Source organism: Anser anser (genome assembly GCF_964211835.1).
Source record: "Anser anser genome assembly, chromosome: 6".
NCBI classification, from domain to species: Eukaryota; Metazoa; Chordata; class Aves; order Anseriformes; family Anatidae; genus Anser; species Anser anser.
In genome coordinates, this window is record NC_139726.1 from 14,978,173 (window position 1) to 14,998,709 (window position 20,537).

The 20,537-nt window shown below is 38.9% G+C and overlaps 1 protein-coding gene across 1 annotated transcript in view; it reads left to right on the forward strand.

The window, feature by feature from the left end:
• The window catches only part of SLC49A4 (solute carrier family 49 member 4), a 62,593-nt gene extending 45,957 nt beyond the window's left edge, over window positions 1-16,636 (forward strand). Inside the window, exons 7-9 of the mRNA XM_083841453.1 lie at window positions 371-498; window positions 10,870-11,052; window positions 14,734-16,636. Coding sequence (XP_083697579.1) covers window positions 371-498; window positions 10,870-11,052; window positions 14,734-14,849 — 427 coding nt within the window. The 3' untranslated portion in view covers window positions 14,850-16,636. The remainder of the gene's footprint in view (window positions 1-370; window positions 499-10,869; window positions 11,053-14,733) is intronic.
• Window positions 16,637-20,537: the final 3,901 nt, after the last annotated feature.

Genomic DNA, 20,537 nt, shown 5'->3' on the forward strand with positions numbered 1-20,537 from the left:
AGTCTGCCAAGGGAGACAAAACAGCGGTGTAAGTAGTGGTGCGATGTTGTGCCCAACAAATGCGGGGGGGAAAAAACCCTTCTTGTATACCAAGTGCTTTCAATTGATGCCTTGAGAATTTTTCTGTTTTGGTTATTTCATGACTACTATTTCATGGTTATTTCAAATCCGTGGCTCTTGACATCTAGAAATACCACTGTTCTATAAAAAGTTTTTTCCTATTTCTGAAAATGAGAAACGATTTTTTAAATCGTGTTTACAGTTTCCAAAATGTTTAATGAGAATTTAATGAATGAATTGTGAAGCGTTAACATTTTAAATAATATGAACAATAACATTTTTACTGCTCTCATCTGTGCTTTTATTTTAGATTTGCAGATTTTATCAGGGGCATGCTGAAATTTATACTGTTGCTGCTTTTATCTGGAGCAACGTTAGCATCAACCTGGTTCACTCTCACCTGTCTAACTAGTGTCACTCATCTGCCTTTAACCACAGGTATTGACAATTATTTTATTATTTATAATTGGTAGTACAAATAAATATTTACAATCTTAAATCAACTATATATATATATATATATATAAAACCTGGTTTAGTATCTTTAGTAATATAGTAATTTTACCAAGAGCAAACAAAGGGTTTAGAAAACCTATCTGAAATCTCTGTAGCATCTTTTTAGTAACTTCATAAAAAGATTAAAAACAAAAAAGCCCACAGTAGTTATGACAACATAGAGTACACATTTAAGATTTATTCTGGGACTGAGTGCTTTTCTGTTTTGAATGTTTTGGAATAACAATGGTGAGAAATAAAACAAGAAAAATCCTAAGAATGGGAGTAGTGTTGCATATAAGAAAAAACAGTGACATGTCTGGAAATTTAGGGTTTTGAAATTTGCATTAATTATTGGAAGCGTGTTGCAGTTTAAAACAAAGTGAGTCGTGGTATTTTCATTTATCTGTCTCCACACTGTGCTGACTTCCCCCCCCCGCATGCAGGTTCAGGGAACTACTCCAGCCCAAAATTAACTCATCCTGCACCTCAAAAGGATGGGGAAAAAGCTGTTGGCAGAAGTGGAGGAAAAGATCAGAGCTGAAGCTTCCAATGGGCTGTGCCCTTATTTGAAAACAAGCACTGCTTAATTTTTTTTAATCTGTTGTTCACCTTCCTCTTTGCACCTGTGGTCTCAAGACTTTCACTCAGCAGAGTATTGAGTTACTAAACTAAACCATCAAGATTTAAAATATATATTTAATAATTTAATAAAGGATTATAATTGTATTTTAAATATAGTGCCATTTTTGTGATATGCAAGTATACGTGTTATAGGAGAAATATTTTTACCCTATTTCTAAGAAAGAAGTTGTTGTGGAAAGTAGTCTATAAAATGCTGTTTTATTCAAATTAACTTTGAGTTTCAGTAAATGTCCTTGGTGCATTGCATGTGTCACAACTATAAACTAGAAATGGATACAGCAAATTGAAATATATGATCAATTCAGGAGAAACACCATCTGGATGGTGGTTGGTCAAATTCATGATTTATCTTAAAATTTCAACTTTTTTCAAAAATACTTCCACTCAAATAAAACCTAACTTAATAGATAAATCAGACTTCACGGTGGCTATTGTCATAATAAATGACTACACTTCTCCATCAAAGATAAAACAAATGCAATAAAAGCTCTTATTTTTTTGTGCTTGTCTGCTTCATCACTACAAGCCTGCAGTAACGTAAATTTTTACAGTGACTCCATCCTCTGAATTGATGCAACAAGCCAAACACATAAATACCCCTTCAAGTCTATGCATAAGAATGAAGCAAAGAGGTTTCAAGAGGTGGAAGTCATTATGTATGTACTCACCAATGATCCAAAACAAAACCGGTGGAACTGATTTTTACTCTGTTAAAGTACTCAGCATGCAATATAGGTTCCATAAGAATTCATATTTGTTTTTAGGTATTTCTGTGTTTTTTTGAAAGATCTGCCACTATCAAGGCATAAAAATACCTAAGGTATTTAGCGTTTGATAGGAAGTATCCTGAACTAACATCCTCTGATAAAAAATATAGGGATTGGATTGTTCTGTTCATGCATTTATTGTTTGTTCTAAAATGGATGGTTCCTTAAATTGAGTTGTAAATTATCTTTTAGAGTTTTCTGTCTGTGTTCTATATGTAACTGTAAATGTTGAAAGCTTTCCTATAAAACACAAGGTTGTTTTGAATAGAAATGCCATCAATATGGTGCATTCATCTTGGGGCAAGGGAGGGGGAGAGTCAATCGAGGTGTCAGGCACTGGGCCTCAAGGCCTGATGTATAGCTACCAAATAATATTTCCTTTTTCTCCTGTGTCATAATATTTAAACTTCATAGGTAGGTTGGGGAGGTTCCATATCAGCCTTTTCTCATTAAAGTTCATATAAAATAGATGTAACGCGCCTGTTTAATTTAGATCCTTGTACACAGAAAAGCAGTGGTATATCTCTATGAAATACGCTGTTATGGATGAAAACACACAAGCTATTTAAGCTAATTTATGGGACTTCATGCTAGATTATTCCTCAACATAATGATGCAATATGATGATGACCCGTGCGTTCCACAGTAATTGGGAGAAATGGTACGTTTGAATTGATTTTGATGAGCTTCTTTCTTTTTTTTCTTCTTTTAATTAAAAGTTTGGGATGTAGAGTATATCAGCCAAAATATAGGAGGTCAAATGCAGGCCGTTGGTTAGTGGCTTTGTGAAGTGGTTTGACACAGCTGGTTCAGTTAGAAGTTGCTCTTCGTACTCAGCAGACCAGGGTTGACGGTGGACCTCTAGGTAGTTGTCCTCTGAGTGTTTTTGTATGGTTAGAAGATGGGCAGAGCTAAAGCAGCCGTCATCGTGGTGCATTCTTGTTTGTTGTTTTTTTGTGCGTGTGTTATTTGCTTTTTTTTGTTTGTTTGCTTTGTAGCATTAGTAGTAAAGGTCTATATAATGCTTTGTATCCTAGAGCTACTTTGCAGGCATTAGTGAACACCTGCTGCGAAGCAGGGATTGTTATGTTACTGAAGACGACAGGATTTGATGCAACCAAAAGGTTGAGCACAAGTGTTAGGCCTGGCAGTGCTGCTCAGCAAGGGATGGATTTTGATCCACACATTCAAATACTGAGACAGAGCAAACAAGGTTCAAAACTGACCCTTGCGGAAACTTGTGTGGGTATACCTTTGATCTTGTAAGGATGTTTTCCCTTCCAACCACGCTAGCTCCCATTCCCTGAGGGGCTGGTTTCCCCCTCCTCTCTTGTTCTGCCTCCAGCGTTGTACTCTTGAACGTCAGCTTTTGCCCCACAAAACCACAAGCACTGACACATTCAGCAGTGTCTAGAAACTCCTAAAGTAACCCCATGACCTGGTGGGCTGCTGGTACATTTATAAGGGAGCTCTTCCATTCTTCCACGCAACAGGACAGTGATTTTGATGAGGAAGCAAGACATCTCGTGCAGGTTGTTGTACTGGTCCAGGCGTTAAGGAAAGCTTTACCCTACAGATGAAGGCAGGTTAGAGAACATCATCATCCCCTTCATCTCAGCCGATACCTGATTGATCCACAAATAACGTTTGCATCCGTAGGTAGACCTTGCCAGTGGTTTCCCTAGGTCCAAAAATAGCCTTTTCCTTTGGTATATGGATATTTTGTGGCATACTTGCTTGTTCCCCTCTTCTGAAAACCCTCTGCCCGTCTCATCTGGTCACCAGACTAAGCACTTGCATGGGTACGTTTGCATGCAGGCATGCTTTTGAAATGCTAAGATAAGAGAGTTTGGGCAATTATTCATCATAAAGGAAGGAGAAGAAAATCTCTGAAGACCTTTTTTTAAACAAACAAATAAAACCTCTTTTAATCAGTGTACTTTGTAGCAGTTGTAGTAGTGTCTCGTTTAAATAGTGGGGGAAGAATTGTATTGGAGAAAATGGTCACAGCAAAACGTTTTTTTTTCTGCACTTACATTGTATAATACTCTCCTAATTCCTTGTAAATAGGCACAACATCATCTAAAGATATTTCCTACAAAACGTAATTACTTAGAATGGAGACCTTTAATGCAGATATTAAAAATCAATGACTGCATTGCGTTTTCTTTAAATGATACTGTTTAGCATTGTTTGTATTGTGTCATGCATGCATTGCTCTGCACTACCATAATATGCTCGAGTTTTCCTCCTGCCACAGTGAGACAAGTTTTCTCTCACTTGCTGACTTCTTAATATATCTCTAAAAGATTTTACGAAAGTGTATTTGGAGTCATATGTATGAACCATAACTGCCAGTGTGGAGAAAAAAAAAAAAAGCAAGGCAGTAATGATATAGTGCTATCATAGCTACTATATCATCTGTCTCAAACACCTCTCATCAGCTAATCACAGCTCTTAAAAACCCTGGGTTCTGAAATCAGTTTACATTTTAAGCAAGCTTGAATTTTCTTTTAAGAAATTTTAATTTTAATGTATATTATTTGCATTTTCCGGCAAGTTTCAGAGATAATTTTATATAGACATTGAGCATTAAAATAGTTTTCTCCATTGAATTCCCAATGCAGCTGCTGATCTGTTTCTCTGTGCCAAGTCCATTGTTAGTTTGCTTTGTACTGAACTTCATTATGTGAATTTATGTACAATGGGATGCTTTGACCCAAAATAATTGTGTAACGCATTGTAACGCCAGTTTCGGTATCTTGCCACTTTGTATAGCTGGTAGGATCTCTGGATACAAATGCTAGCATTTTCCAAAAATTGATATGCAGCACTAGTTGCTTGCAGCTCAGATTGAATGTTTTCAGCATAGCATATCAAGAATATTTATGAGTTAATATTTATGTGAGCACATTCAGCAGAATTTTGCTTTACAAAATCTTTAGTAGTGCTGCATGGCAGATACTGAGAATACTGTGGCAACTCCACGAGTTGATGACTATATTTAGGTTAAGCAGTCTAAACTTTATTTTCAGGTTCACCAGACTGAACATTATAAACACATCTGTCTCCCCGCCCTCATCTACAAAGCGCAGTGTTGAAAAAGAGAGATGTTAATTATTTAATACTGATTGTTTTATTCTTTGAGTTTAATTTCTGTACTATAAACAAGATGTGCTTAATAAGTATAAAGCATGCTGCCTCAGAGGATAAAAAAGGTGGCATGAAAGCGTGGAGACTTTTTTTTTTTCCTCCTAGCTTCAGCGTTAACCTGTTTATAGCTGTGGACAAATTGTATTACCCCCCTCCTGTTGTGCTCCAACTCATAAGACTGGAATAATGATCTTTGTCTTCCTAATGGCTTCTGTTCCTGTAAATCCACAATTAATTTTGTTCTTCTTTGAGCACTCTTCTAAGGGTTTTAATTGAAAGCAATTAAAAAAAAAAAAACACCGTTAGAGGTAGTGTACAAATTTGGGAAGAGTATTTCAGGGATGAATATCTGTAAATATGGCCACTGTAAATACCCATCAAGAGGAAGCATCAAATATTATTTCTAGTTGTATTCTTCTCCCCTCTTTTCTTGGAGGATCACTTTCTGTGATTTTTTTTTTTTTTATTTTTTAGTTCTCTAAAGTTAATACTCTGCTTTCAAAGCAAGTTCCACTTGTTTTTCCCTTGAGAAGTATATAGAACAAATCCAATTTGATCAGATTTTTGGTTACTTTTGTAACTATCTCATGAGATAAGAATTTGATCAGCACATGCTGGGATGGAAATTTATGCAATGAAACATATTGATGTTATAAACACACAGTACAGGGACATCTTTCTTCTACTGTTTTTTTGCTCCTATAAGTGAATTATAGTAAAAATTGCTGTCTTACCTTGAGGCAGTCACATTTCTCATGAAAAAATTGAGGGGGACTTCTTCAATGAGTGTTCTTACCTTGGCCAGTAGCAAGAATTAAGTAATAGGGAAGTTTGTTTCCACTTTAGCAGACTTTAGGGAATTTGATAGGAACTAATTTTGAATTGTTTAGCCGAGTCGTGGAGATACTGTCCACAAAGCATTCATCCGCAGAAGGCGTTATCCTTTCATTGTGGCATTTGGGATGCTATTATAATCAACAATAATAAAATGCCCCAGATCTCTGTAGGCTTCAGTTTAAATTATATGCTGTGCCCATGAGAACATACTCAGTGGTATTTACTTCCCTGTTTATTTATATGGAATTTGTACGAGTCCTGTCTCAGTTTGTCTGAGAACTATTAAGAAATGTACAGTATTCAATTGTTTCTAGCAAAGGACCTTGGAAGCAGATGCTGTACCGCTTCCTTGCACTTGATACTGCTCTGGAGTATCTGCATTTCTCTAGGAAATTTATCTGCAAAATACTTCTGTAATGAAATAGTGATATTTCATAATGTCTGATTAGAAATCAGCCAAGATGCATGTGCCAATGGGCTGATAAGAAACATTTAGATTAGTGGAAGTCCTTCCACTAATTTCATTTAGTTTCGGATTTGTCTTTGAAGTTATAGATTAGTGATGGTGTAATTTAAAAGGAAATTTGTCAACATGTTGCAGGACGTTCTGGGAAACTCTGGGAGCTGGTTTGAATGTCTGAGAGAGTCTTGAGACCCCGTCTGCTGTGTTGGAAGCTCATCTGAGAACAAACAAGCGTACCCTGCCATTTAAATTTCTTCCCTGTTCTAACTCCTAATTTTTTTGTTTGGTTTTGGTACGAAGCTCTTGTCACAGCAGGTAGCATGAAGAAAAGAGTCTGTTTTGGGATACAGGCATCTATTTGCCCTCCTGGAGCTAAAGACCTGCAGCAGGTAGGAAGCCAGGATGGAGCCTAATTTTTTTCTCCTTTTAGTGCTAAGCCGCTCTGGCTACATCAGTCCCAAATCAGCACCTTGCTTCTTCTAATGGTAACATCCACAGTGATGTTATCAAGGTGCATTTGGTTCCTTGCCTTCTTCCTGTCAAAGAGAAGGAAAATAGGCACTGGGGAAATAGCATGAGCTGCGTCACACCCCAAGCGGGAATATTACGTGGCTAAAAGGAGTTTGAGCCTCCTGCCAGGGCAGCTCTCTCTAAAGCAGCTGTGCTTTGGATGGGTGTTTTGCATTTCCTGCTCCTTTTGTGCTGGCCATTTGGTGAAATAGCCGCTTAATTCACATACAGATCTTTAAGATGTGACATTAGTCAACGTAGTTTAAAGAAACCCAGCCCAGTTCCCTTACTCATGGGTGCCCACACCTGCCACTCTCTCTGGTGTACACCTTTGCACAGAGCTTCACAGACAGTTAATTCCTTTTCCTAAGAAAAAAACAATCTTTTTCATATTAGCAGCATGACATACTTCCCCAGCACATGCTTCTACCCAAACACGTGCAAGCTTGTTGTCCTTGATAGGCTTTAGGACATAATATTAGCTTCTTGATAAATCATCTTTTTTTTCTGGTTGTTCTTGTCAGCACTTTCAAATTTTTATATTCATTTCCAATGACTGTTGTCAAGATTGTCTTAATTGAAAAAACATTTACTGTAACTTTAGCAGCTGTTCTTCTACAGTATAAAATCATGGTAATTGTTCGTGTTCGTTCAGTGCAAGGTCGCTGTAGTAGAAAGGAAATGGTCTCCATTAATAGGTGGCATTCTCCCTGCGATGGTGTCTTGGTGCCCTTGAAGTGGAAATAAGGTGCGCTACTTAGTGTATGAAATAAATAGCCAAATTACTTTTGAATTCTTATTTATTTGACTTCTTCCTATAACTTATTTTTCTGAAACTGAATATCTTATCTTTGACTTTCTGTCTAGTTGACCAATTGGATTTGTGACTTAATCACCACGTTAATGGAATAAGCTTATTTGTATAGCACTCAGAAGGACCCTGAATGATTTACAGAAACGCAGAATAAAAACACTTTCCCATCACTACAATACGTACCCATTAAGTGAGAACCCCTTAGGCTGTCATCTTTCACTTTTAGAGCTGCTTTTTGTGGTTTACCAGTTAAAAGATGCCATTTCCTTTAGGTCTTAAAACTTGGCAGCTACTGGACACTATATTCTACCTATAATTTTGCACTGACATTTCCTCTTACTGGTTTCCATATGTGTGTGCGTGTAGACACGCAGCTTGTTCTTTATGTATTATCTGTGATCTCAGTAGGGGCTTTTAAATTGGTACTCAGCTGGCATTTTCAACGTGCATGTGAGGCAGGTAAACTTTGGGGGAAAATAGTAGGTAATGCTAAAGCTGCATTGGTCCTGGGAGCGTGGAAGCGCATGTTGTGTGCTGGTGGGTGTCCTTGCATGGCTAAAGCTGGCTGAAGTGACAAGGAAACATAAGGATGCAGTTCCTAAAGTACGGTTGTTGTTTGTTTGCTTACAGACTAGTCATCTTAATCATTTTAACATGCTTTAGTAAGTGATGTGCAATAATGTAATAGGGCTAGCATATTTTTAGACTATCAGATTGGTTTGGGAGGGTGCTATTTGTTTTATGGAAACTTCTGCACCTACTGCACTGGATAAAATAGGAGGTCTTGATAATTTGCTGTTAATCTTCTATGCATATTGCTGTCTTCAGCTTGGGCAGATCTGAGTTTCTGAAAGCGGTATGTCTAGAGATCCTTTCTGTTCAGAGGCACACAGTCCCCCTGTCCCGGCTGTTGCATGGAGGTTTCAGTCGTGCTGTAGGGGTTTTGCCTCCACTGCAGTGTGTAAGCACCTCCACTTTTGCTGGTGCTCGTTCTCTGTGAGCAGCTTCATGACTATTTCCACCGTTTTCCACTGTTTGAGGCTTCTAATACAGAATTCCGTATTTACCTATGGCTGTCTTTAATTGAGGGTAACGAGAGGCAGATGTTTGCTTGCCTTCAGAGGTTCTTGCATTTCGTTTATGTGTTGGTTTCTCAAGCCGACACAGGTTTCACATAGCCGAATGCAATGTTCACATTTGCTGGGTACATCTGAAAGCAGTTACAGAGAGTTAGAGCAATGTGCTGTGTTTGAGGTAAGCAGGGGTTCAAAGAGAAGTTTATGAAATTTTAAATACTGAGGACTTCCAGCAAAAATCGAAGGAACTTGTAGATAGAAAATCAGTTATTCAGTTTAACCTAGAAAAACCCATTAGGAAGAACTTCCTAATAAGGGTGGTGGTTGGTTTTTTTTCTTTAGCAGTTTTTTTTCCTTGCTCTCTGCAAACTGTAGGAACATACCTTGCATCAGTTTCTTTGACTTTCACTCTGCAGTTTATAAGAAAGGAATTTGAAAAGTAAAAAGTTACCTTGGATCTTTTTTATTTTAAACAACTCAAAGCATTCTGGTATGTTTTGGGGAGGGGAAGGGAGTGGAGGAAGGGGGGCCAGTTGACCCTCCTGAAGTTATGCCATCTATATCAGCTTTCTGTCTGAGTCTTCTGTCCTCGTTTTCTTGTCCAGTCAAATCCTCTGTAGAGAAAGAAATATGTCTCTGTGCCTTGGAAGCAAACCACATCAGATGACGGATCTGATAGATAGCCCTTTCTGCTGTATCTTTTAATGCTTTTTTCTCTTTCCCATAATTCATGTTTTAACAAATGATTATTTTTATTTTTAATTTTAAGTTTCTTTCAAGTTTCCTGCTTCCTAACAGTTTCTTAGTTAAAAGGCTTAGCAGTGCTTAACAGAAGATGAAGCAGAACTTTTTCAGTTTTCCCCTTTATAAGACAAAAGAAAGTAAATAAAACTGAGAAAAGATTTTCTATTTTATATAAACATATATATCCATACGACAAAAATTGTCTAAGGATTTTGCACTATGATGCAGTGAGATGTTATAAATAGTTTTTCTGTGACTTAACGCTTTTGCTTCTGAAAAAAAAATTCTCTTCACTTTCTTGCCATTTTGATGGAAACTTCAGAAATTCTTCCAGACTTGTCCGCACTCCAAGCCTTCCAAATTGCTTCTTTATGCTTTGTTTTCTTGACTGGTAACCTCAGATTATAGAGGCTGCAGGTCAGGAAGTCGTCTTCTTCCCAAGACAGCATTTAGAAATGTAAATAAGTCTGTGCTAAATAGTACTAAATTCTTTTGATGTTTTCTTTCTTTTTCAGAAATAGATCTAATAGTAGATAATATAGGCATATTAAGACTCTATGTTAAGATATTAGGCACTTTGAAGTATTTGGCATTGTCAGAAATCATAGAGCAACATATCTAAGGGCACTGAAGAAACATTTGTATTCTTCTATTATTCGTTCAAGAAAAATGTTACACACTGGTGGAAAAATTTGCATTATCAAATATGTCCCATTCCTTCCAGGCACTGGGTGCCCTTCATTTCCTATTGAAGCCAAAAGAGATTCAACATGTTGCCTCTCAGGCCACGATGAATACTAATGTCTTGATATCTGGTAGATCATTAGTATTTATTTGTAAAATGGAAGCAAAATTAGTTCTGACCTTTAGAACTAAGCCAAAAGGTTAATCCATGTCCATTTCCAATTCAAAGCATTAATTGCTCCCCTTTCTAATTGTGTATAGGACAACAGTTACTGTTCATTTCAGAGAGAAATCAAACTGTAGCTGAAGGTTTGCATTCATAATACTGTTCTGTTTGCTTCTACAATTGAATTCCACATCACAGAATTTGTCTTTGCAGGTTCAGTTTAAAAAATAAATTAAAAAAAATAATAAAATCTGTTATTCTGATGTATTTATTTATTTTAAATCAGTGCTTCCTTTCTGCCTGAAACTAGTGGTATGTTATATACTTTATGATAAACAGGATAAAAATAAGTTTATGCATTTTTCAGTTGCTCAAATATTAGTGTTCTTGGGAGCTCCAAATATGGACAAATAATTCCAGTGTGAAATTAACAGCTGTTTTTGTTTCTCTTGCAGCTACACTGTACACATCCTGCATTTTGTTGGGTATATTTCTCAACAGCAGCGTACCAATATTCTTTGAGCTCTTTGTGGAAACGGTCTACCCCGTTCCAGAAGGAATTACCTGTGGAGTTGTCACCTTTTTGAGTAATGTGTTTATGGGAGTGCTCTTGTTTTTCCTCACATTTTACCACACAGGTAAGAAATACAGACAGGTAAGAAATACAAGCTACTTTGAAAATATAATTCTCCATGAACATGTAGCCTTGTCAGTAAGGGGAGGATTTGCACATACGATTTCTGTTAATAACCAAACGCACTAATCCCCTTTGTAGTAGTAAGGAGTAACTTTGTTCTTTTCTACATGCTTGCTAATAAAAAAACCAAGATGCTTTTGTGCAAGATATATGTAGTCATGTACCACTTAGAATTTATTGTAGCCAGAAACCATCAAGATACACAATCATCATATTTTTATAACTATTTAGAATTTTATAAATTTTATAGATAAATATTTACTTTAAAACTTTATAAAAGCTTATTATTAATGGAGAATATGGCCATTAGTATTGTTTTTATCTATGCACGTTCAAAACCAAAACATAGCTAATCCAATCTCATGCTTCAGGGTATAAATGTGGGGCCCAGGAGGGTCAGAGAAGAAATGCCCCGTTTGTGGTCAGCTCTGTTCAGTGAGTCGGGCATGTCATTAGGGACAAGAGAGAGCCTCTCTTTTGACCACTGCTCAAAGACAAAATACTCCTTTAGGTAATCCAGTGGCCCAGTGAGTCAGAACAGTGTATTGTTTGATATTTGCATCAGCTTCTTCAGACTGTCTCATCTCTAGAGCATTATTAGCTTCCTCAGAACTCATACTTGAAACTTGCTATTTAAGAGGAGGCCGAGGAGAGACCTCATCGCTGTCTATAACTACCTCACAGGAGGTTGCAGAGAGAAGGCTGTTGGTCTCTTCCCAGGTGACAAGTGATAGGCCTCAGGTTGCACCAGGGGAGGTTTAGGTTGGGTGTCAGGAAGAATTTCTTCTCAGAGGGTGGTTAGGTGTTGGGACAGGCTGCTGAGGGAGGTGGTGGAGTCGCTATTTGTGGAGGCGTTTGAGATGCGTGGATGTGGTGCTTAGGGACGTGGGATAGCAGTGGACTCGTAGTGCTAGGTGCATGGTTGGACTTCATGACCTTATAGGTCTTTTCCGTCCTACATGATTCTGTGCATGGTTCTGTGATCCCAAGCTGCAAAACAAGAACCAGTCTTTCTTTAAAGTGGAAGTGGTCCTTATTAGCAGTTTTTGAAGATGTAGATATTGGGTTTATATTTTGTTGTCACGATAAATGTTTGTTTCGTGGCACAAGATTTGCAAAACAGTGTTTTACTTTTGCTGTGGAAGGATTAAAAATTGAGAACTTCTGTATCAAAGCATTTACTTACTTAAGCATTTACTTAACCTAGAGGACACTGACAAATTTCAGCATGAATTGTGCTTGAAATTATGAAGGTCACAGTGTGGGGCAACTTTTCAAATTGGTTTGTGCATCTTTCTGACAAGGAACTGTAAGCAGGTTAACGATGACATTGTTAGTTATGTTCTGTGAACACAAAAGAGAGAATTTTTTTTGTTTGCTTGTTTTTCTTTTTTTTCAAGGTTCCATCAAAATGCATTGTTTAAAAAAAAAAAAAAAAAAGAATTTATCCATTTATCCACACCAGCCTCTGGTGGTTTGATGTTTAGTCTCGACTTTTTAAAAAAATGTTTCTATGCTTAATATTAGTTGGTGTGAACTCCTTTCACGTATACTGTTATTTCCAACATTTCTGCCTGAGCCGAAAAGATTATACAGAATACTCTGAGGATATTTTCATCATTTTTCAGTCCAGTGTTCTGAACTGCTTAATAATTGAGGATTGGGATACAATGCATCTTACTGTTTTCATTGTCTTAACTTCCCTCTGACTAAACAATTATGGTAAAGTGAATTTATTCCCTAATAGATAGGGTATTTGAGGCCATTTTTTTCCTCTAGTAAATCTTTCCCCAGCATGTATCAGTAAATACAGGTAAGGGTAAACTTGAAATTAGTATACCCATAAGCTTGGAATCTTTTCCCTGTTTCTGCAGAGGAGGAGGAACATCTGTTTGTGCTCAGGATGATCCATTCGCAGTGATGCAGTAACAGAAGTGATCAAAACTACAAATGTTATGTGGTTGCTAGAGGCGATCAATGCCAGTGGATGCTATTGCTCCTTTGATAAAAGAAAAATCCTTTAGAATTTAGATAACGATCTTAAATACTTGTTTTCCCTTTGATTAAAATACATCTTCTAATGGCATCTAAGAAGTTTGAGTAAATCAGAACTCAGTCAAGTTTATCTTGTTCCCTCAGTCTTGCTTTTTAAGCCAAATAATCTTTCAGTAGTTTTAATTCTACCTCTTTTTCTTCTCATACTTTGACATTGCAAAGGCTGCAAAAGAACCAAGCCCTTGAAACTTCAGAGTGCGGTGAAGGTTTTGGTCCAGCTGACTCAGTTAAGAAGGGGAAATGAAAACCTTTCAGAAACCTCAGCATATTTTCTATTGCTGTGTTTTGAGACAAAAAGCCTCAATCTCTGGATGTGGTTTCCTACAGGGAGTTCCAAATAAAAAACAAAACCAAATCACCCTTTAGCTTTGTGTGATCAATATGTTAGCATGAATCTCCAAATTCTGGGCCACAAAACACGTGAAGGGTTCAAAAGGAAAATGTAATCTTTTCGGATATATGGGTTAAAATATGTTTAGTCCAATTAAGCAAGGGTATCGCTTCATATAGAAAATAGCAAAGCATTTGCCCATGAACAATGTAGTCTTCTGCAAGCCTAGGAAAAAATTATTAACATTTTATTAACCAGATTACTGCCTAACCAAATCTGTAAGCTTTTGGGGAGGGGGTGTTGCTGAAGACTGCTGGTTTTGGGGGGTTGGTTTCTCAGGTTTTCTGACTCTTACCCGTTGCATTGTGTAGTGTAAATTGTGCGTTCTCTATTAGCAATATAAATTTTAGATTTCTGAAAGTAATGGTGCTGAGGTTTTAATTATGTTTTATTCAGACCTTGAGGGAGAATTTAGTTTCTGTAAAATAAATAAAACAATAATAATAAAAGAACAATAAGAATATATATTTTTAAATGAAACAAAATAGTTTCCAGTAAAAGTAATGCTTCATTAAATTAACAGAATTAAAAGGAAAAAAGGGGTTGTGGTGCACTTGTTTTTGAATAAAACTACTTCATTGTAGTCAAATATCAGAAAATAGGATTTCTTGAACGTGGAACATATGCTTTTAAAAACAGTATGTTTTGTCTATCAGCTGAAGAGTCTTCTGAGGAACTGTTCATGCAACTAGTTTTAAATTGCATTGATTGCACTTCTCACAAGGTTCGTCAGAGGAATTAGATTTCCCTCTTCAGACTATGTAGCAGGTTTGATTCAAAATCAAACCCTGCTGCTTCTTATGCTTTTAATTTGTTTTAGTTTTCAATCCATAGAAATCAAAGAACTAATGAGTAGAGTGTTCAGAAGTGGTTTATTCTCCATTAGCAAGGATAGATTTTTTCACCCCCCATTCTCCATTGACAGGTTGAATAAGAAGCATTAACATTAGCTGGAGGCATTGGTTTTATATATATATAGAAGTCATTCGTGGAGGAGTCTCATAGACCATGTTAACAATCTATTGATTGCAGAGCTGGCGAGTTTTTGTTAAGAACACAGCAACTTCATTCAAACCCACCAGCCATGTTTCTAACTTGGAGTATTACAGGTTTAGGTAGCTTTAAACACGGGGCATGTTGGAAACTCTGAGATCGAGTCTGTCTTCTGCTTTACAGAGTTTTCCTGGTTCAACTGGTGCCTCCCAGGATCATGTCTGCTCAGCCTGCTCCTCATCCTGTGCTTCCGAGAATCCTACGACAGACTCTACCTCGACGTCGTTGTCTCTGTCTGATAACGCAGGACTGCTGACTGGTTGGAAGAGACTGAAAGTTGATTTTGCAGTCTGCACATCTTCCTGGATTTGCACAGCTGACCAGAGGAAAAACAAAGAAATTACAAGACTTAATTATGGCTTTATTAGAGGGTGAGGGACAGGTTGTTTCTTATGTTCAAGACCCCCTTGATTTGCATTAATTGCGGGCAGATAAACATGGAACTTGAGTGGTGATAAAGATGCCTGAAATGCACAAAGAGAATATATCTGATGTACAGGTACCAGTGTCAGAACTGGAGTTCTCTATTTAAAAGGCTGTTCATGTAGCAGTGAGATGTGTGAGTCTGTGTGTGCGTGTGTGTGCCAACTCAAGGTTGTACACACTGGGGTACCAGTCACCTTCAAGTCTTCTATCAGAATAAGTATAGTGAATAATCTCAACAAAAGGAAAGAAAAAAAAAAAGGAAAAATCTTTTTTTATAAATCTCTTTTAAATTGCTAGTCACTTCTATAACAAATGTCCATTAAACAGTTAAGCTAAAATAATTTGGTGCTGTACACTACATTTACATTCTAATAAAGTGATTTCTGATATAAGACACTGGTACCAGGGTTTTTAGCCATACTAAAATCCCAGTCAATCCTTGCGATGTTGTTAGAGGTGTTTGTTTATCACCCTGGAGCACATGTATGCTGAACGATAGCCGTAGCTGCCACTGAAACGTAGCTGCAACTGCAACCAGCAGTTGCCTCTGAACTACTGCCACAGCTCTGTATGTCCTCAATGCATAGCATCTGTGGTATCTCAGAAGTTTACTGTAGAGTCACTCTTGGTAAGTGTTGCTGTTCTAAAGGCCACCGCTGTCTCACCTTTCCATCCCCCGTCTCCAATACTGCCTTTTGTTTTCTATTTACTGTGAAAACCTGTTCATGCCGCTAAATACTGTTGGTGTGGATGTTCAAGTCCTGGTTGTTCTCTTCTGATACCCTAAGGTGTGCATGGTTTTTAGGATTAGTTTATAACTGAGGGTGCTTAAGCAATACTCTTTGTTAACCCAAGTCTTTAAAAATCACGGTTTCCTAAAAACATGTTTATAGTTTGTTGAGGTGCCCTGATGGCGAAATGACAATGAGTTTGACAATGAAAAATAACTCATGGGTTTTGGCATAATATGGGAAATATAATGCCAGCTCTTTTTATCAGCAGTGATTTGTGGTCGTTCTGGCCCTTACTTGAACATAAATATTGAAGACACTTTGAATAGTTTTTTAACTCAATTTTAAACCTGCTAATAATTTCTTAATTATCTACTTAGATTTCAGTTCAGCATTATTTACAGTATTCCCCGTGTGTGTTCTATGCTTTGTGTTAGGTGTGTGTGTGTGTGTGTGCGTGCATATTTATATTTATGTATACACAAATAAAGCTTATATATATATATAATAATATATATAAGTTATATAAGGGTATGTGTTTACATAGGTTTATGTTAAATAATTATGTCTCTGGATGGTGGTGGTATGCCACTGTTTGTAACTAAACCAGTCACTGCCGTGAACAAAAATGCATACAGAGGCTGTCTGTGACATGGTTTATTTTTTTCAGGGGGTGAATGATTTCCTACTGTAGCTATTTTATAATATGGAGTGCGTGCACATGTTAGAGGAGGTTGGTGTGCAGAGTTCTTCGTCGATAGAAGTTTGAATCAAACGCCCTTTGCTCCTACGTGGGGCTCTCCTCTGCCACTCTTGAGTGATACAGACACTGTAAACTCACTCAAATAAAACCTGATCTGAGCGCTACCTATCCGACATGTATCCATTCATTGTCTTCTCGTTTTTCAGAGAGAACATGCCACTAATACCTTCAGCTCAGGAGTGTATTTGTGCAGCAAAATAAAGCAGATGCCATGAAACAGCTTGCTTTTATGTTTTCAGGTGTATTTACTGTAGTAAGTAGCAGAAGATTGACTTAGCTCATTGCCTGTATCAGTGACTAAATGATCTTTTTTCCCCCTCAGAACAGGTTCTTTGTAGACAATGGAGCTAACCTACATAGAGATAACTTAATCGATCTAACTATCACGTTCAGAACCACTGGCATCATCCTTTCATCGTTTTTCAGATGGATGGAATTAACTGTCCAACTCCTTTTTACTATGTTTTAGTGCCTGGAATAGTTTCAGTATCCAGTAGCTGTTGCTACCTATTGTTTTCTGAAAAACTAGGATTGCTTGCCAAGAATTTGATTGTACTTGCATTGTCATGGCAGAATTGCAAGCTCGGATGGCTCTTCAGAGCTCTACTTCTGCAATTTACTGTAGCTATATTAGGATTAAAATTGCACAGTTCAGGCACTGTCCTGAGTGACAGAGATTTCTAATCCTTTCACTGTCCAGACTATTTTAAGGTGGAGGAGCACCTGAGGCAGCGTTCAGACGATAACCTATTCTTCCTGTTTCAGAAAGCCGTGAACAATTCAAAATATTTGTCAGTGCTGCCAAATCTAGACTCTCTGTACTGTCAGGGGAGAAGACTGAACATCTTGTTTTAAGCCTTGTTGAGTGTTTTCCTGATTTGCTGTGAATTGCTCGCTGCTCTCCTGAACCTTAGATGCTTTTGATAGAAGTTTCTGTGTCTGTCTTGGGCACTGTAATATGTGGTCTTAATTACAGCCCTCAGCACCTCTGCATCGAAACAGAAATGTTATCCAGAGCCGAGCAGTACAACAGGACACTTCTGGAGGGGGACCCGTGCCATGACTGCAGGCACCAGTCTGCAGTCCGGCCTCAACCAGAATTCCCAGCAAATCTGATGGAAATCTTCCTGAGTGAAAACCGAAGGATTGCTCCCAAATTACTTGAAGTTGCTGAGGACACTGCTGCATTGCGGGCACACAATCTTTAGGTCTTTATTAGATTAGCAAGTCTGGCTTGGGACAGGAGGTAGGGATTGCAAATGTACTTGCTGAGATCTCTCATAACTTATCCTCATTTGTGATCATCAGCATCTTCCTCCTCTGGAGGAGCAGTACATTTCATGTTAGTAACACAAATGAAGCTTTGGGAATATTTCTTGGATAAGGGTTATCAGATAGGTACATCCTTGTTGGGATCTGCCATGGGTAAATGGTATCTATTACTGATAGTTCTCTCTAGAACTTGTGAATGAGTAACAGCAGGATTTGTTTGGGTTTTTCTCTAAATGAGACATTGTCTAGCACTGTCACAGAGTAGCTGGAGTTGGCTGCTGCTTCACCTTTGACTTGCAAACAGAGGAAGGTGCTCTGAGAAGTTAAAATATTTATTTCTCTTCACGGCACTTAAGTTCATGGCCCAGGAGAGCAATCTTTCCCTGCAGTGCAGAACCCCTTGAACTACAAATAGTTGTGCTATATTTTATACTGAAAATGCTAGGGAGGATGCACTGTAGTTGCTCCCCTCTCTTTAATAGACCTTCATTTCAAGTAGTTACACTCTGGGCTGCCTCTTGGATTTCTGGTTGGCTTGCTAATAACTCTAAATCTGCTTGGCTCACTAATAACTCCAATTTCATCTTCCAGTTCTGCTGGCTTTTCTTCTTGCTAGCTCTGGAGCTGTGCTAGCCTTCATGCTGCTAATGAGGAAGCTCAGGTTTAGAAAAAGTTGGCTCTGCTTAGGGCACTGTTTACTGTCTCTCTTCCCTGTTTTTACCCCTTAATTTCCTTTTTCTTTGCTTTGCCAAGTGGCCTGCTCCCCCTTGTTGGTGGCAGTGCAGGTACTGTGGCAAAAAGCGTCCAGGTTCCCAAATCGATTTCAGAGGGACGGGTCCCATCTATTTAATATGTGTAAAAATAGTGATTTTTAGAAAATCATGCAAGCTGGAGGAAGGTGCAGACACAAAAGATTTTACATGTGTATGAGCAGTCTGCTGCAAAGCAGGCGCTAACATGCCTGAAACTCACAGACTTGGCTCCTACACCTAGACAGGCCCAACTGATACGGACCGTGCTTGCTATGGCTTCAGGTTTGCAGCATTGTGTTCAAACCATCTGACAGCTCAGAAATGCGTAGGAACAAGATGTCTTTCATCTTCAAGTGGGTTAGAAAATCCTGGGCAGCATCTGTGTTTGCAGCCGTAGCTCTGGGGGGACGGGCTGATGGACTGAATAAGGGAGGGAGGGGTTTCTGGAGGGCATTTCCACACTGAAATGCTGGGGTGAGTTATCAAATGCGTAGAGAACTGGAAGTTTCGTGGTGATGGAGATGTTAATTTATGGCCTATTCTACAGTAAACTTAGCAAGTGAATGCATAGCCTTGCACTAATATAATTAAACTGACTTGATTGATATTTGTATATTGTCTGTTAGTAGAAAGGGAAGTGCTGTTAAATGTGGGGACTCATGGAAATATGAATGGGGATTATACAGTTTGCACAGAGAACGTAGCTGTCCCGTAATGCTCTGACGGCAGATTTTTAATCGTTAATCCTCATTTTTTTATGTTAGGTCACTTTCAAATGTTAATTAGCATCTGTGACAAAGACATTCCAGGTGGGACTTTTTAGTTCCATTAGATTTATTTTGTTTCCCAAGATTACAATTATGGATTATGGTAATAATTTGGCAAGGCAACTGCTACACGTGTACGTTGTGTTTGGTATTGATTTCATGTCTGGTGTCACTGCTCCTAGCACTGCCGAAGCACCAGGCTGTGGGAGCCGGGGACGCGCTATAGGTGAGGGTGTGAGAGAAGGCGCCCTGCAAAAATGAACACGTTCCTCTTCCACCATCTTCCTTGGGCTCACAGAAGGGGAGCACACCTCTGAGAGGCACACAGACACCTCCTGCCGTGTTTGTGCGGGGGCGCTTTGGTACAGACACAAGCTTCGTTCGTTTCCCTGCAACTGTTACCACTGCCCTGTTGTTTGTAGGTGGCACTGGAGAATCTGCTTCTCTGCACCAAGGAGTCACTTCGGAGCGTGGAGTTTCAGTAGAGAAGGCAGCAGGCGCAGTAAAACTCAGATGATGTCGATCTGCTTATAATTCTTACAGTTTGTGTTTCGAGGCAGATGAAACCAATAAATAGAGGAGGAAACGTAGTTCAATCCAAAGTTTTGACAAGCAAAAGCAAACATTTGCACAGATGTGCTGGCTCCTGCCTTTTGTTTGGGATCACAACGTGTTTAGAGCAAACCATACCCACCCCAGAAGCCTTAGGCACCATGCTCCTGTGGTTGGGTGTCCTGCAGCCGTGCTGTGGAAGCTGCTGGGCCTGGGCTGAGGGGAGGGAAGATCAGTGGGGATTCGCTGCAGCCAGGGGCTGCAGAGGTGCTGTGGCCCTGGGTCAGTGCATGAGGGATTATCCTACAGCCCCCTCGGAGCTGTTGTAGCAGGATCACTTTTCCAGGGGCTGCCTCCTCCCGCTGCAAAACATTTCTAATTCAGTTACTCCAACTCCAGGCTCGTAGAGCTAAATCCCTTTTGAAAACTTTAGTTCTGCTTTTTAGCTGCTTTCTGGCTCGGAGGTTGGGGTGGGCCTCTCATTCTCCCCTCCTGTGGGTGATCTGCCCTTGTGGTGCTTCTGGAATGGCGAGGGCTTGGCCTGCACGTTCATGGCCAGTCCTGCCGCTGGGCCTCCGTCCACGAGGCGTTTGTTCCCTTGGCACTGCCTGACCAGCACTGAGCAGAGCGGGCAGGAAGCGTTGGGGTGCCTGGGGCCCCCCCT